We start from the raw sequence: 18,228 nt of genomic DNA on the forward strand, positions 1-18,228 counted from the left end.
TGCTGGAGGGGGTGCCCTACCAACATAGATTGGCGAGGGGAATCTGATGAGGAAAGAGAAGGCGCCCACTACTGGAAAATAAACCTCTTTCCAATGATTTAGATACCCTGAAGACCCCCAGCAGAGAGGTTTCGTATGAAGAAACCGCCAAAGGTGCAAAAAAGCAAATTATATGATGTTGTCGTCTGTGCGTCGTCACTACTGTGACATACTTATACTTTAGTTTTTCAGTATTTAAAGTACTTATAATTAAAATATGTTGATAATTATTTTTACTGTACTTATATAATAAGAATTAAGCCATGAAAAAATCAGTCAAATTGGTGAAACTATAAGCAAGTTACAGATATATTCATATTTCAAGTTGCCATATCTCCGTTCGATATTTTTCTACTTTTTTTTAATCATAAAAAATCTAATATACATCAGATTTAGATGAAACTTACAGGGAATATTACTTTTAGTAACTGCTAGGGCCGATCGTTCAAATATTTTGAATAGGATGAAAGAGTTCGGAGTAATAATGGAAACGAGCAAAATAATTGTATTTTTCACGATTTTTGCCAGACATTAAAATTGAAATGCCTGTATGCAAAAGTATAAAAGAAATTGTTCAATTACTCAATGACCGGCCCTAGGTGTGCCTACTGACTAATCATAGCCAAAATATAAAACAAATTGGTCCACGTATTATGGTGCTGTGCACTTTTAAATGTCGCTACTGGTATACGTACATGTGTACATACATCATTCTGCTTCACCTAAAATGTAGGCAATATGGATACCTATTTACCTGAGAAGTTTCAGCTCTTTACTCTAAATAGTTTAGAAAATGACCTCCAGGTGTCGCGTACCCCCTTAAACTCCGATGACAAGATTCTTGTCATTTGGTCAAATAAAACAAAAAATCATAAAACACAAAAATGTTTGATCAAACACCAGAAAAATATGACGTCAGTCCTCGCTTCACGAAGCGAGGACTGACGTCATATTTTTCTGGTGTTTGATCAAACATTTTGGTGTTTTATGATTTTTTGTTTTATTTGACCAAATGACAAGAATCTTGTCATCGGAGTTTAATGGGTTAAGAACCACACTTGGCTGCAGTTCCACAGCACACTTCCCAACAGTCACAAAAATAGATGCCCTAAAAAATTATGCAAATTAAAACACTGAAAATAGTAACAAAATGCACCAAAAATCCCCAAATAGAACATCATACAGAAGCCAAGATTGTTCCCATAGAGCATCTTATGAAAATGATAGGTACACAGTTCTATGCAAGAGCCCTCAACCCATCACCCATCTCATTACATTACACAAACTAACCAACTGAACAACAAAAAAATACAATAGCAGAAAATTGTTGCCATCCACACAATATATCCATACAAAAACATTCACACTTGATCACATGGAAGAAAAATGAGTGGTGCTCAGAGACAAATATTCAAAATGAGAAGAAATGAGTAGTGGCATCCCACAGGGGTCAGTACTAGCTCTGATAATGTTTGCTATATATGTAAATGACATGGACGAAGGCATTGAAAGTTACATGAACTGCTTTGTGGATGACGCAAAATTATTAATGAGAATAAACTCCGAAATAGACTGTGACTCATTTCAGAGGGATCTCAACAAAGTCTCAGAGTGAAGCAAGAGATGGGAGGTAGAATTCAACATCAAGAAGTGCAATATAATTGAATTTGGAAAAAGTAAGAAGAGAATAACAGGACAGTATAAAATTGATGGAAAAGAAGTAAAGAAAGTAAATTCTGAAAGGGACCTAGGAGTAATCATCACCAAAGACATGTCACTGGATAAACATATAAATAAAATAGTCAGAGAAACATACAATTTATTGAGATCAATAAAGGTGGCCTTCAAATACTTGGATAAGGAAATGATCAAGAAAATATTACAAACATTGATAAGGCCAAAACTGGAATATGTAGCACTGATATGGTCACCCAGTACAAAAAAGAATACAGTATAAGAAAATTAGAAAGAATACAAAGAGCAACACCAAAGTTGGTCCCAACACTTGCAAACCTTACATATGAACAAAGACTGGTCGAATTGGAATTGCCAACCCCGGAACAGAGAAGAGAACGAGGGGACCTACTAACCATCTACAGAGTTATGAAAGGAAAAAAATGCCTTGATAGAGAGGACTTATTAAAGTGGGACAGAGGAAAAACAAGAGGACATGGAATGAAACTCAAAAAGGATAACTACAGAAGAGACCTGAAAAAGAACAACTTCCCACACAGTGATATATGGAACAAATTGGATGAAGAAATAATGTGTGCAAACACAATACAAGAATTTAAGAACAACGTCCTACTGGATCTGTTAATTGATTATCAGAGGTGGGCACGCGAACCTTTTTTTGGGTTCTGAATCTGAACCCGAATCTTCGCCGGTTTTGGGTTCCGAACCTCTGAATAGCAAACCCGATTTTCAAAATTTCAGTGCGAACATTTATTCCGAACATTTGTCTGCGAACCTCCAAATCTTTAAAAAATAGCAAAGCGAACCTTAATTCCGATACCTTCCGAACATTTCCAAACCTAATTTTTACTCATTCCGAATCTCCGAATCTAAATTTAAAGCTTTCTGATTAAAAAAAGTGTTTTTTAAGATATCTACATTATTTATTAAACAAATTATTACTAGAAAAACAAATTATTAATACAAGACAGTAAAAAGTAAAAACAAAAGTTCACAAAACAAAATAGTAAAAACATTTAAAACAAAAATTCACGACACTTCAGTCTTCACTCTTCACAGATTCACTCTAACTTGTTGGCCCTCTCTCTCTCCCTCTAAACCAACTTCAAGTTTCCCTTCATGAAGGTCAGGTTCTCAAAGTTCAGATTGGTCAGAGAGGCTCACTTTGGCCTCAAAATGTCCGAGCCGAAGCTGAAGAGTCGTTCAGCTGAGGCAGATGAGGGCAGGGGAGTGTTATACTTGATGAAACAGTTCACCCAGTGCTGCCTGTGCTCCTTGGGGAAGTTTGCCGGGGAGATCTTCATGATGCTTGTGCCGAGAATGGCGCCCCAAGTGTCTACTTCCTTGCCAACCTCCTCCTCCAGGTTGGCCACCACCACAGGCTCCTCCTCGTCCTCAAGAAGGAAGGCAAACTCGTCGTGCTCGCTGGTGTGGCTGGCCACAGACTGTGGCCTGGAGGTGGGCTGGCTGGAGGCGGAGGCCACATCCCCCTCCTTGGACCTGATTTGGGCCACAAGGTCCGACACCATCTTGTCCCTCAGCAGGTTGTACAAGTCAGGATTTGTCCTGCATATGTACTTGACCATCTTTAGACAGAACCTGGGGTGGAAGGCAGTCGCAAGGAGCTTCTCCTGGTCCTCAAACATGTGTTGAAACCTGAAAAGATTAAGATATGAGTTAATTTAATTATTGATTAATTTTTTTTTTTTTTTTTATCTCAATTACTATAAAATATTATCTAATATAATATAAAAAGATAAGTCTCCGCGGTCCAGGGTGGTTTCGTCGATTTTGTCGATTTTGTTAAAAACCTTCAAGTGCTCAGTCGGCGTGGCAATCTGCGGACACCTCCCTGTAAGCCCTCCGAGGGTGCAAGTCCTCCGAGGGTGCCAGTCCTCCGAGGGTGCAAGTCCTCCGAGGGTGCAGGTCCTCCGAAGTTGTAAGCCCTTGGAGGCTGCAAGTCCTCCGAGGTCGTAAGTCCTATTAGGGTGCAAGTCCTCTGCAGTTGCAAGCCCTCAGCGAGGGTGCAAGTCCTCTGAAGTTGCAAGCCCCCGGCGAAGCCCGTGGCTTCGCGGTCCAGAGTGGTTTCGTCGATTTTGTTAAAATCCTTCAAGTGCTCAGTCGGCGTGGCAATCTGCGGACACCTCCCTGTAAGCCCTCCGAGGGTGCAAGTCCTCCGAGGGTGCAGGTCCTCCGAAGTTGTAAGCCCTTCGAGGCTGCAAGTCCTCCGAGGTTGTAAGTCCTATGAGGGTGCAAGTCCTCTGAAGTTGCAAGTCCTCAGCGAGGGTGCAAGTCCTCAGCGAGGGTGCAAGTCCTCAGCGAGGATGCAAGTCCTCAGCGAGGGTGCAAGTCCTCAGCGAGGATGCAAGTCCTCAGCGAGGGTGCAAGTCCTCTGAAGTTGCAAGCCCCCGGCGATATGTTGTTACAGGGGACATGTAGGCATGCTGGTCTGACTGGATTTTGTCCAAAGCATTGGCAACTGGGGCCATAACTTTGACGTACTCGGCGATGACCTCGTTGTCCTCGTCAACAAAGGTGGGGATCGGGTTGGGGCGCATGCTGGTACAGAAATCATTGATCTTTTTACGGGTGTCCAGGTCCTGTAGCAGGCCAGAAAGCATCTTATAGCTGTCATAGCTGGAGTTCCACCTCGTCGCGCCAGGGACTTTAAGTTTTTTGCCGATAGCATCCTTTATCTCGTTGGCTGTGACAGTTCGGCGGCCCTGGGCATTCCACAAAGACTGTGCCTTGGCAGCCAACCTTCTGAAGATATTCCTGCCACCATGGTTCCATTGTGGGATCTGAAAAAAGAATATTTATTATTTAATATTTTATTACAATTCACAAATTAAAAAATAATAAGTAATAATTTACATCTTTTTAGTTTTTACCAAAAGAACAATCAATTATTTAATATTTATAAATTATTAATTTATTAAATTAAAAAAAATAAAATTATTATACTCACTTTGGAAACATCCTCAGACGCCAGGAGGTTCAGAGTGTGTGCACCACACCTCTGGTATTTAGGCAGGCTAACCTCGGCTTCGTCAGCCTGGTCCAGGGCCTCCTCCATAGATATGACCTGAGGCTTGTCAGCCAGCTCTTCGTCAGGCTTGTCCTCGCCAGGTTGTATGACGACGTCCTCTTGTGCAAAGTTGACAAATGCACTTACATAGTTTGTGCCATTGTCTGTGGTCGTGCAGAGAATCTTGCTGCTGATGCTGAAGTCCTCATGCAGCTTGCTCAAGGACCTCGCCAAGTCGGCTGTCTGGCTCTCCTTCACCTCCTTCATGCCCAAGACTGCAGTCGTCCTCTCCAGGGTGGCCTTGTCCAACCATGAGACTGTGGAGCCTATGAAGGCCCGGTTGTGGCTCGACCAGCTGTCAGCAGTGGTGGCCAGGTAGTCTGGCTTGGACATGATCTGGGCGAGCTCATTTTTGGCCCTGGCGCTCATATGCTTGATGTCGTTGCCAAGCTTTTTCCTGGACGGCAGCTTGAACTGAGGGTTCAGGTAGTTGAGCGCCTCTGACTCTGTTGTTATGGTGGGCAGCATGTCGCGGATAATCCACTGAAACATAAAAAAGATGTGAGTATTTGAAGTTAAATTTTTGTTATGAATTATTTTTATTTATTAAAGTTAATTAATTTATTAAATTATTTTCATACTAAAACAGTAGAACTTTTAAAAGTAAAACTTACCTCATAAAACAGGTCAAGGGCCTTCTGCTGGTCAAACCTCTCAGCCATAGCCTCCTCAATACAGCACTTGCCTGAGGCTTATGGCATCCCAACCACCACCAGAAGCCGACCGGCCACGTTTGCTGCTGCCATCTAAGGCTGCTTTTAAGGCAGGACTATCTAAAGGGTGCTTGGTGGCATAATGCTTCTTTAAGTTGCTGTTGGTGTCATTCTGAAGCTTCAGCCTCGCAGTGCAATTTTTCTTGGCGCAGAGGGCAAACCCGGCGTCCCTGCCGACACCACACTTGGGGAAGGGCTTGAGAATGTCCCAGTCTCTGTAGAGGTCCCTTTCCCTCCTGGAACCGTGACCTCCCTCGGCTTGCTCACCCTCGGTGTCGGCAATGTCCATGTCCTCGGCTCGACTTGTGCCAGGCATCAGCTCTGGACTCGAAAACTCTGGCAGTTGGATATCGCTGGCGTCAGATTCACTCTCAGCGAGGCCACTTGGGTTCGTGGACCTTGGTGTGTCAGACTGAGCACTTGGGTTTCTCGACCTCGGTGTGGATGTCACGTACTTATCCATTGTCAGCGGTGAGTGTGATGTGAGTAGAGTAGTCTAGCCTCCTTGGGTGTCCTCTCCAGAGTGTTGTCAGTGCAACGGTTGAAGAATGTCTGACTATTGTAGCACTGTTTAACTAAATCGTAACTTACGGGACATGGTGACAAGAAAGTCTGCAGACTGTGCAGATTTGTAAACACTAAACAAGCGCTCTGATTGGCTGCTGCAGTCACTGGCGCATGTGCGGTGGCTGCACGTCACTAACAAGCGTTCTGATATGGCTGGTAGCCAGCTGCGGTCACAACATGACGAGTCTGTGTGGTACAGATAAAGCAATGAGTTAAACACCATGAGTATATTTCCAAGTTCAAAGAAGGGCAGTCCAGGCAGTACTACTAGTCTTTGTTTCGCATTACTACACACAGTCACACAGGCTTGCATATCGAGCACATTTCGAGCAGTGGTCATTTGAGACACACACACACACACACACTTACACGCCCATACTGAAATAGAAGTAGAGAGAAGTGATAAAGTAAAACACAATGCTAATGGTCAAAGGCGTCTCTAGTTGTTACAGAAACATAGGCGTCACCACATCTGTATGCTGCGGAAAAGTTGAAAACCAATGTTTGGTCGTCTTCTTTTTTTCGAATTTTTCCCGGGATACGGAGGTTCAGATTCGCGAAAAAAAGACGTTCCGAACCCGGAAGTCCGAATCTTTTTTGACGTCGGTCCGAATCCGAACCTCCGAACCCAAATCCGGGATTTTGCCGGTCCGAACAAATCCGCGGATAAAGGTTCACGAACATTTGTTCGGAACACCCACCTCTGTTGATTATACATTAACTCAATGGATCAAAGAAAACACTAGATATAGACACAATGAAGAACTATCGAGACTAGACTTGATATTCACTAATATGCCTGAAATTGTAGATGAAATTAATTATAAGACACCAATTAGGAAGAGTGACCACGTACTAATAGAGTTCAAGCTTAAGGAAAAAAATGTTATGAGAAGAAATGAGAAACTGACTTTGTAAAACTTAGGAAAAAAAATTCAAAACACTAGTTGGAAAAAAAATTGGAAATGATGAAACAAAGATGGAAGAGAAATGGAACATTTTTAAAGAAAGATATAAAGAGGGAACAGATTACCTAAGCAGAAACAAAAAAGGGTTTACATAAAGTGTTGGTATAATAAAAAGTGTAGCGATGCTAAAGATAGGACTTCTCACCTGTTTTGAAGGCATTTTAAAGGCACAAACAGTACAATACCAAGGGGTTAGCACAGAAAGAAGGACCAGTCATGCACACAACAAACAAAGATGGCGGGAAGAGACATAACACACAATGTGTGAATGGTGACGTCAGCAAGATGGCGGCACGGGATTTGATTTTCTGCGCAGTAATGGACACCAATGTGCCTGCATAAATAGAAATTTTCTGCTTAAATAGCAACAAGATTTCCTCCATAATTTGACAGTGTAAATAGAATTTCGCATGCATAGAGGTACCACTGTAATAAACAAATGCAATGACCAACATAAACTATTTTACAGATATGTAAACGATAAACTAAAAGACAAACATGAAATAGTGAAACTGCATGAAGGAAACAAAGAATATATAGAAGATGTAGAAATGGCTGAAGTAATGACCAGATACTTTAGGTCTGTATTTACAATTAAAAGCTCAGAAATGTGGGATGAAGGACAGCGAGAAGGATCCCCCAAAATGAAAGAAATAAGGGTGACACAGAAAGAAATAAGGGACCAAATAAAGAACCTTGATGTCAGAAAGTCATATAGACCCGATGGAATAGTGAACTTGATATTGAAAGAATGTATAGATGAACTTACAGATAAAATACACAAAGAAGGAAAAGTACCACAAGATTAGAAAAATGCAAATATTGTACCAATATACAAGGGAGGAGATAAAGAAAATCCAAAAGACTATAGACTGGTATCCCTTACAAGCACAATTGCAAAAATATGTGGAGTTTTTAAAAATAAATGCATTAAACTCTTGGAAGAGAACAACATACTAAACCCTAAGCAATTTGGATTTAGAAGTGGAAGATCATGTACTACAAACTTAATATGCTTTTACTGAAGATTAATAGAAATAATACAAGAAAGAGATGGGCAGACTGTGCCTTCTTGGACTTATAAAAGGCTTTTGACAAAGTACCACACAAAAAGCTACAAAGAAAAATTGAAACAATAGGTGGAATACAAGGAAAATTATTGAAATGGACGAAAGATTTTTGAACGTAAGAAATATGAGGGTGGTACTTAGAGACAAGAACTAAAATTGGGAAGATATGATAAGCGGAGTCCCCCAAGGCTCTGTATTGGCTCTGATAATGTTTGCTATTTGTATAAATGACATTGATGAAGGTGTGGAATGTTATATGAACTTCTTTGCAGATGATGCGAAATTATTAAAGAGAATAAGTACAGCTCTGATAATATTTGCTATTTATATAAATGACATGGGTGAAGACGTCGAATGTTATATGAACTTCTTTGCAGATGATGTAAAACTATTAAAGAGAATAAGTACAGAGGAAGGTTGCAGATCTTTTCAAGAAGACCTGGACAGAGTTTGGAAATGGAGTCAAAAGAGTGAAGTGAATTTTGATATTAAGAAATGCAGTATAATGGAATTTGGAAAAAACAAAAATAGCATCTTGGGTCATTATGAAATTGGTACAAAGGAAGTAGAAAAAGTAAACTCAGAAAGGGACCTAGGAGTAACTAACTCTAACGACATGACACCAGAGAAACATATCAACAAATTAGTCAGAGAAACTTTTAACTTATTAAGATCAGTGAAAATAACCTTTGACTACATGGATGAAGATATGGTAAAGAAAATACTAGTTACACTGATAAGACCATAATTGGAATACGCAGCATGCCTATGGACACGTAGTACCAAAAAAAAAAAAAAAAAAACATAAACTAGAAAGAATTCAAAGAGCAACGACAAAGATGGCACCAACAACTTGCAATTTGACATGTGAACATAGATTGGACAAACTAGATTTACCAACCCTGGAACAAAGAAGAGAAAGAAGTGATTTGCTAACCATTTACAGAATTATGAAAGGGATGGAAATTCTTGATAGGGATGACCTACTAAAATGGGACAGAAGAGCTACAAGTGGACATGAGAAGAAACTTAAGAGGGAAAGTTACAGAACAGATCTGAAAAAGAATAGCTTTCCACATAGAGTTATAGATATTTGGAACAAACTGAAAGAGGAAACAGTGAGTGCTAAAACTATACATGACTTTAAGAATAAACTGGACATGACTTTAAAGATAAACTGGATGCAGAAAGATACAACAGTGGGTCACTACGAGTATAGCTCTCTTCCCTCAAGATACAACTAGGTAAAAACTAGATAAATACACTTTCTCTGCCATAAAGGAAGATAGAGATAGGCACTTTCTCTCATTTCCGTGAGCTCATTCTCTTTCACCAGGTGTGGTTGACAAACCACAGAAAACACGATCAAACCTGTTCATAGTAAACTTTCTATGTAAAGAAAATAGTTCATAAGATGAGGGTGGGGCATGATCAATTGTCCATATAATCAGTTATATCTTTCCTTCTCTCTATGTGAAAAAAAACTGAAAAAAGAACTAATATTCATGCAACCACAATCTGTTATCACCAACTGTCTGGTGTACAGTATTTACCTAGTTGTATTATATGGGAAGGGAGCTATGCTAGTGGTGACCCGTCTTTGTATCTCTCAGCATCAATTTTTTTCTTAAAATCTTGAATAGTGTTTGCACACAGTTTCTTTGACCAATTTGTACCAAGTATCTATCCCTCTGTGTGAGAAGTTATTTTTTATTTATTTATTTTTTTTTTCAGATCTCTTCTGTAATTATTTTTTTTTCTTCGTGTCTTGTTTTTCCATTGTCCCATTTCAATAAGTCATTCTTATCTAAGATATCCATTCCCTTCATAATTCTATAGATAGTAAGTCTCCTCTTTCCCTTTGTTCCAGAGTTGGTCATTCTAATTTGGACAGTCTTTGTTCATATGTCATTTTGGAAAGAGTTGGTGCCAGTTTTGTTGTTGCTCTTTGTATTCTTTCTAACTTCTTTATATTCTTTTTGGTACTGGGTATCCATAGTGTAGCTGCATACTCGAGTTTTGGTCTTATTATTGTACAGTGAGACCTCTCATTAATGGACATTAATTAGCTGTGTTTACGGTGTTTTCGGTGATTTTGGTGCTGTTGATTAGTGCGTGCAATCACTATGCCACCCAAAAACCACCCCAAAACACCGAAAACACAGCAAAAACACTGCAAACACAGCTAATTAACGTCTGTTAATGAGAGGTCTCACTGTAGTTAAATTTGTTCTTATCATTTCCTTGTCCAAATAGGGAAATGCCACTTTTATTTACCTCAATAAATTATAGGTTTCTCCGACTATTTTATTAATATGCTTATCCGGTGGCATGTCTTTGCTGATCATCACTTCAAGGTCTTTTTCTGAGTTTACTTTTTCACCAATTTTATAATCTCTCGATATTCTGTTTCCTTTTTCCAAATTCCATTATACTACATTTCTTGATATTGAATTTCACTTCCCACTTTTGAGTCCATTTCCAGATCTTGTCTAAGTCTTGTTGTAATGAGTTGCAATCCTCCTCTGTTTTTACTTTCTTTAGTATTTTTGTGTCGTCTGCAAAGAAATTCATATAATTCTCTACTCCTTCGTCCATGTCCTTTATGTATATAGCAAATATGATTGGGGCCAGTACTGATGCCTGCAGGACACCACTTGTCATTTCTTCCAATTTGAGAATTTGTCTGTAATTACTACTCTCATTTTTCTCCCAGTCAGGAATTCTTTCATCCATTCCAACAATTTTCCTCTGATGCCACCATATTAGTTTATTGTGTGGTACCTTATCAAATGCCTTTTGTAGGTCCAGAGAGGCACAGTCTGCCCGACCATCTCTCTCTTGTATTATGTCTATTAATCTCGAGTAGAAGCAGATAAAGTTTGTTGTACATGATCTTCCTTGTTTGAATCCAAATTGATTTGGATTCAGTATAGTTTTTTCTTCCAAATGTAACCCATCTATTTTTGATTACCTTTTCGCAAATTTTTGCTACTGTGCTTGTCAAGGAGACCGGTGTGTAATTTGATGTGTCTTCCTTGTTTACTCCCTTATAAATTGGTACAGTGTTTGCCTTCTTCCAGTCCTGTGGCACTTTTCCTTCTTTAAGTGAGAATTTAATTATATTATATATTTTGTCTGTTAATTCTTCCATGCATTCTTTCAGTATCCAATTTGCAATTCTGTCTGGACCATGTGATTTTCTGATGTCAAGGGTTTTGATTTGGTAGTTGATTTCCTTTTGTGTTACAATTATTTCTTTCATTGAGGGGGATCTCTATTTCCTCACAGTTAGGTGAGTTTTCTATTGTGAATACTGATTTGAAATGGTTGTTCATAATTTCAGCCATTTCCAGTTCTTCTGTATATTCATGTTTACCTTGGCACAGCTTTTCTATTTCTTGTTTGTTCTTCAGTTTGCCATTTACATACCTGTAAAATAGTTTGGGTTCTTCCTTGCATTTTTCTATTATTATTATTTTTTTTTTTCATAGTTTCTCTTTTCATCTCTGCATATTTTTACATACTCATTTCTTAGTTTGATGTACATTTGCCATTTGCTTGTTTTCTTGTATCTTTTCCATTTCTTCCAAGCTTTGTCTCTTTTATCCTTAGCCTCGCTACACCTTTTGTTGTACCAGCTTTTTATGTACGTTCTTTCCATTTTTTTTTTTTGTGGTACGTATTTACTCCCTCATCGTAAATTTCTTTTAGTATATTATATTTCTCTTCCGTCCCTGTTTCTTCATTTAGGAATTTTTCCCAGTACATGTTGTGAAAGAATTTTTTGAGTTTCTCAAAATTTGTTTTGTTGTACATTAGTCTTCCCATTCAGTATTTATCATTTCTGCTTTGATCCATGTGCTCTTTCAACTCAAATTCTATTAGTACATGGTCACCCTTTCCTATCGGAGTTTTGTAATAAATCTTATCAACAATTTCAGGCTCTGTCGTAAGTATTAAGTCCAGCCTTGATGGTTCTTCACTACCTCTGTATCTGGTATTTACCCTTATCCACTGAGTCATTGTGTATTCAATGGTCATGTTGAGCAGGACGTTGCCTCAGAGTTCCTCTCCACCCTTCACTGTCATTTCCTCCCAACATATTTCTTTTGAATTAAAGTGATCCAACTGCCAAATGTACAACAACCCAACACTTGTGACTCATGACGCCCTATGTGGGCATCATTGTAGTCAAGTAGTTAAGATCAGATTTGCTGGGTCAGGCAGTTTTTGCTGCCAAGTCATGAATAAACTCTGACAGCCAAAATGGAAAACATGCTTAAAGGAATATTTTTCAGGGTGGCATGTTCCTTTTTTCTTCTTTTTGTCCATTTCTTTGCCATGGTTTGTACAGTTTTTCTTGGCTACATGATTTGTTGTGGAAGATTCAGTAGCATAATACTGTCCCTGCTTGTGTTCAAATAAGTTGAATCATGAAGGGCATGGAAATACTTGATAGAGAAGACTTGTTAAATTGGGATAAGAGAAACACAAGGGGACATGGAAAGAAACTCAAAAAAGATAGTTATAGAAGAGATCTAAAGAAGAACAGTTTTCCACACAAAGTGGTGGACACTTGGAATAAACTGGACAAAACAATAGTGTGTGCAAAAACCATACACGGATTTAAGAGCAAACTAGACACTGCAAGATACAAAGGTGGGACACGAGCATAGCTACCCTTTCCAAAATCAATCCATTGCCTCATATCCCATGGCTCCCAGGTAACTGGCAGCATCCATCAGATTGACCAATGAGTCATTGAAGGAAGAAATATTGTATTGAGGTCTAGGTATGGCTTGCAGGGTCAGTGTAGGTGTATGGTGTCTTCTATGTCTTTCTTCCCTGAGGGATTCAAGGGCCTGTCCTGTGGCCATAGCCCTAACTGGGAGCTAGCTATAGGTCTCCTGCAAGAGAGACCTGGGGCAACAGATTGATGATTGTGTGATGAATTTATTTGGGGCAATTTGTTTCTCTGACCAGGCCTATTATGTGTTGGTGTTGTTTTAGTACTTAGATGACCTCTATTAAATTTTCATAAAACTTTTAATAAACTATTCCAACTTTTTCAATATGTTTCAGGGTAAGATAATATCTCATCCAGTATCTCCATATGCACTGACATGGGCAGCAAACAACATTATTATTGCTGGCTGTGACAAGAGAGTTGTTGTGTACACCAAAACAGGGAAGATGACTCAACAGTTTGACTTCAGTAGAGACACAACAGAAAGGGAATTTACTACTGCAGTTTCAAGTCCAAGTGGTCAAGCAGTAGTAATTGGTAGTTATGACAGGTAAGGGTATACAGGGGGTCCTTGACCTATATCATCCTTGACATGCATCATTTTGACTTTACAGTGGTACAGAATGTACTGTTTCATTTATAATCATACCCTCCCTTTCATTTTCCTATGGCCTTGTTCTATTTCTTGATATATACATATGACTTTAGGGTGTTTTAATTTAGGTAAGTGACTTATGCTATGGTAATTCTTACTTCTGTAAAAAATCTCCTTATATTGGTCTATAGGAATGGATCTGCAGCATAGTTTGAGGACCCCTGTATTAAATAAACTATACAAAATGTCAGAAAATTATTTGTGTTTTACTCACAAGTGGTTTCTCTACCAATAGGGAGAGAAAGAGCTCAGAGGAGATTACAATTTCTCACAAGTTCAATACTGATCTATTGTAAGAGGACACAACCCCACCACCTTAAAAAGATGCAGTCCCAAGGAGCTTGTATCTGGTCTTCAGATCAAGCCCAGAAACTTGCTCTATTTGCTTTACCACTTCTCTCTCATCCTTTTCCTTCTCCTCTTTCTTATTCTCCTTCTCCTCGTCCTCCTCCTCCTCCTCCTCCACTTCTCCTTTCCTTTCCCTCCCCTCCTCCTCCTCCCCCTCCTCCTCCTCTTCCTCCTCCTCCTCCCCCACTCCTCATCACTCCTCCACCCTCCACCCTACATCTGCCCAAACACATTCATTTCCCCTCTTATCTCAGTACTGCATGGATGATGAATCAGTGCTGTCTCTCACAATACCACTCAGGTTAAACATATTGCAGCAAAATACATTGCTTTGACAGCAGGACCTGACAGCCAGAGTTGGTTTACTCCCACTAATTCAAATGGTGATCTTCCTATCTCCTTCATCCACTCAAAAAATTTAATGAAGTAGATGAGGAGAACATACCTTCAGGTCACATAAATTTTCACCTGTTTACAACCATTCTCTATTCTATTCTATTTTTTGCACTCTCTTTTCCTTGCCCAGAACCAGTATGTCAACAGGATGGTACATACATACATATACCAAGGCTTTTTCCCCCTTTCAAGGGAGGTAGCCAAAAAGGGAAAGGCATAAAAACACTCCCACCCATTTCATCCCTAAATACACTCCACACCCCTCCCACCCTCCCTCTCATCTGAGCACCTCCTGGATGACGGGTCATCCCTGCACCTTGCCCACCGCCCTGGGTCAGAAGCAGTGTCGCAAGACACAGCACATCCACAGCAAGGCCGCTTCATTTAATCGGCGACCCCCCCTCTCCGTCCCCCCTTGCATATAAGGAGAGGACGGGGAGAAATCCCTTCAGGCTGCGTCAAAATTTGCTCACACATACTACCTCACCCCCCACCCCCCCCGCCCATTCCTCCTCATGCAATCACAACATCATCCATATACAACCATTCTCCACTCACCTCTGTCTTCCGTCCTCTCCCTTCCTTCCTCAACAGACATTCCCCTCTTCCCCAAAGCCCCCTTCACCCCATCCATCCACCTCATCCTAGGATGTCCCCTCATGTTCACTCCCTCCACATCTGCCTTCCATACCTCTTTTACTAGTCTTTCTTCACTCATTCTTTCCATGTGTCCAAACCATCCTAATATTCTTTCATCAACCCTATCTCCCAGCTCCTTTTTCACCCCTGTTCTCCTCCTCACCTCCACATTTCTCACTCTATCTAGCCTAGTAACCCCCACCATACTTCTCAGACACCTCATCTCAAACACATTCAAACTCCTTCTCTCTTCTTCTCTTATGTTCCACGTTTCTGCCCCATACAGTGCTGTTGGCACAATCACTCCTTCATACAGTCTCCTCTTCGCATCCATTCCTAAATGTCTATTCCTCATTACACTCTTTAATCCACCAAGGCATTTACTCGCTTCTTTCAATCTACATTCTACCTCCACCTTCACTCCACCTTTTCCTGCTACACTTGCACCCAAGTATCTAAAACTATCCACCCTTAATGTTCACTTCCAGTCTACTGCCACTTTCACCCCTTGTACATCTCATCACCTTACTTTTACCCACATTTATCTTTAGCTTTCTTCTATCACATACTCTCCCAAACTCTGCCACCAGTTTCCTCAATCCCTCCTCCGATCCTGCCACAAGCGCAGTGTCGTCCGCAAACAACAGCTGGCTCACCTCCCACTTTTCTCCATTTTCTTTAACCATCTCCAATCCCTGACCCACTACCCTTGCATTCACCTCTCGCACCACCCCATCCATGTATAAGTTGAACAGCCAGGGTGACATAACGCATCCTTGACGAAGTTCCACCTTTACCTCAAACCACTCACTCTCTCCATTTCCAATCCTGACACAAGCTCTACTACTCTCATAAAAACTCTTGACAGCTCCCAAAAGCTTTCCTCCTATCCCATAAATCTGCATAACCTCCCACAGTGCCTTTCTGTCTACCCTATCAAGCCTTTTCCAGATCCATAAAAGCCCAAAAAACATCCTCCCCTTTTCCTATAGCTTTCTCACATATCTGTCTTACCACAAAGATCTGATCTACACAACCTCTACCCGTCCTAAATCCACACTGTTCCTCACCAATTACTCCTTCTGTTCCTCTCCTAATCCTCTCAATCAAGATCCTCCCATAAGCCTTCCCAACTACACTTAACCCCTTCCATACGGTGCCGCACACGTAGGCGTCATGGGGAACGAGTGTATTCGCGAGGCTGCCATATCGGCGTCTTGATTATATTTATTGTAGTCGCCCCTCCATAATGACATTCTTTCTAATTCTTTTGTAATCGCATTTTCTATGGTTATCAAAATTCACGGGTGAAGAGAGAACGATCGATATAAGCGGTGACTATATTTTATGATGCGAGTATTATTACGACACGTCGTACGGCTGGCATTGGCTGCTGCCACCGAGATCTAAGTCCATGACGCCTACGTGTGCGGCACCGTATGGAAGGGGTTAACAAGCTAATCCCTCTGAAACTACTACATTCACACTTGTCCCCTTTTCCCTTGTAAAGAGGGAACATGGGAACATGTTCCCTCTTTACAAGGGAACATGATGGTAGGAACATAAAAGAAAAGAGAGAGAAGAGTGGGGGGTCTTAAAAATAGCACAAGAGAGATTTAAGAGCAGATGAAATGGGGGTAGTGAAAGTTAAGCAGTAATTCAACATTCTTTAGTGAGTGTATATAATTAAATACCCAGTACCTCAGTTTGGGGTACCATTTCTTTACTTTGTATTTTCCCTCCATTTATTCTCATGGTTTGTCTTAGCTTCATCACACTTTATAGATTAACTTTTCTTGATTTCTATGAAAATGCTAATGAAATTGAATGCCATTATATTATGTATGGATTCTTCACCCATTTTTCTTTTTTCTTTCTCTTTTTTACCAATTCAGGTTACGGGTATTTGACTACAATTCAGCTCGTGGAATGTGGGATGAAAAAGGTGCTAAGAATTTTGAGGGGTTTTACACAATCACAGCCCTAGCTTGGAAACGTGATGGGTCACGACTTGTTTGTGGAACTCTCTGTGGAGCTGTAGAGCTGTTTGATTCTGTACTCAGGTAAAGAATTTTATCAGTTTTTGTTAGTTTTATTTTCTACTTATAAAACTTAAAAATTTCTTAGTGTAGTACAGTATAACTTGACAACCAGCAACTACTCCTTTCCTCCCACAAGTCTAAGCCAGTGATAGTGAAACTGTCCCACTCTAATACAGCACAGACACCAGTTCAAAGTTTCTTCCCAAAGAGATTCATGGAATGGCTCAAAGACCATTGTCAGCCACTGTAGGGCTGCAGATTTCTAATCAGTGAAACTTCAGGTACATATATACATATACCTAAAAGCCTTTTCCTTCTTATAAGGGAAGTGGCTAGCCAAAGCATGCACCCACCCATCATTCATCCCACATCTATCCAATACCTATTTGTTTTTTATTTTGGCTCCTTGTAGATGAAAGGCCATCCCTGTCCCCTGCCTATTGCCTTGGTGAGAAGCAAATCTCTCTGAATTTGAAGCTCCAGGTACCAGTTAATGAAAATTATAATAATACACACAAATACCAAATGGATCTTACCTCACTGCCACATCAAGATCTCCCCAACTTCTTCCAAATTTAACAAATCCCTGAAACACTTTACTCGTCTTTCCTTTACTGCCTTCATTTCTATTTGCATTTATTCATCTGCTCCAATTACCTTTCCTCTACCTGACTCACCCTCCTCATTCTTTTCACTACCATCTAAAACATCTTTTTATTCTTTTCAAAATTACTTGTCAAACAGCTACCCCAATTTGCATCTGTTTTCCTATATTTCCGTCTTAATTTCACCTTCACCCATATTATCCTTGAAGACACTTCTCTCCGCTCCACCACACTTTTGCCAATCTCATCATTTACTAGTAGTGTCGCTCCTTCAATCCCTTGCCCCATCACTCCTGACACCCTACCCACCACACTTCCAAACTGCAGCTCACCCTTCTCCTTCAATTTGTTTTTACTCAAGACTAACACATCCATATTTCACATAAACATACTACTCATCTCTTCCCTTTTGCTCTCATCTGTACCACATTCATGCACACTTAATGACTTGAGTACTAGAGTTCTAGTCAGAGTCCTCCTCCCAGTCTCTCTTATGCATAGACTTTTCATAGGAGAAACATACATAGTAGGGTATCCTTAGTACCCTAACTCCATCCCATTTAATCACTATGGCATAATGTATGGCTCTGTTCCATAGGAGCACCTCAACAATAGTCCCTACATTACTGTATTGACAGCATATTGCCATTTAT

The 18,228-nt window shown here is 40.2% G+C and overlaps 1 protein-coding gene across 3 annotated transcripts in view; it reads left to right on the forward strand.

Moving 5' to 3' along the window:
* Oseg2 (intraflagellar transport protein Oseg2) overlaps positions 1-18,228 on the forward strand; it is a 544,964-nt gene that overhangs the window by 78,971 nt on the left and 447,765 nt on the right. For all 3 annotated transcript variants that reach the window (XM_076173301.1, XM_076173302.1, XM_076173303.1), the window contains exons 6-7: positions 13,226-13,440; positions 16,824-16,991. In XM_076173301.1, the coding sequence (XP_076029416.1) occupies positions 13,226-13,440; positions 16,824-16,991 (383 nt within the window). The remainder of the gene's footprint in view (positions 1-13,225; positions 13,441-16,823; positions 16,992-18,228) is intronic.

This window comes from Oratosquilla oratoria, chromosome 34 (genome assembly GCF_046742065.1).
Source record: "Oratosquilla oratoria isolate Oo_2021 chromosome 34, ASM4674206v1, whole genome shotgun sequence".
In the NCBI taxonomy this organism is placed as follows: Eukaryota; Metazoa; Arthropoda; class Malacostraca; order Stomatopoda; family Squillidae; genus Oratosquilla; species Oratosquilla oratoria.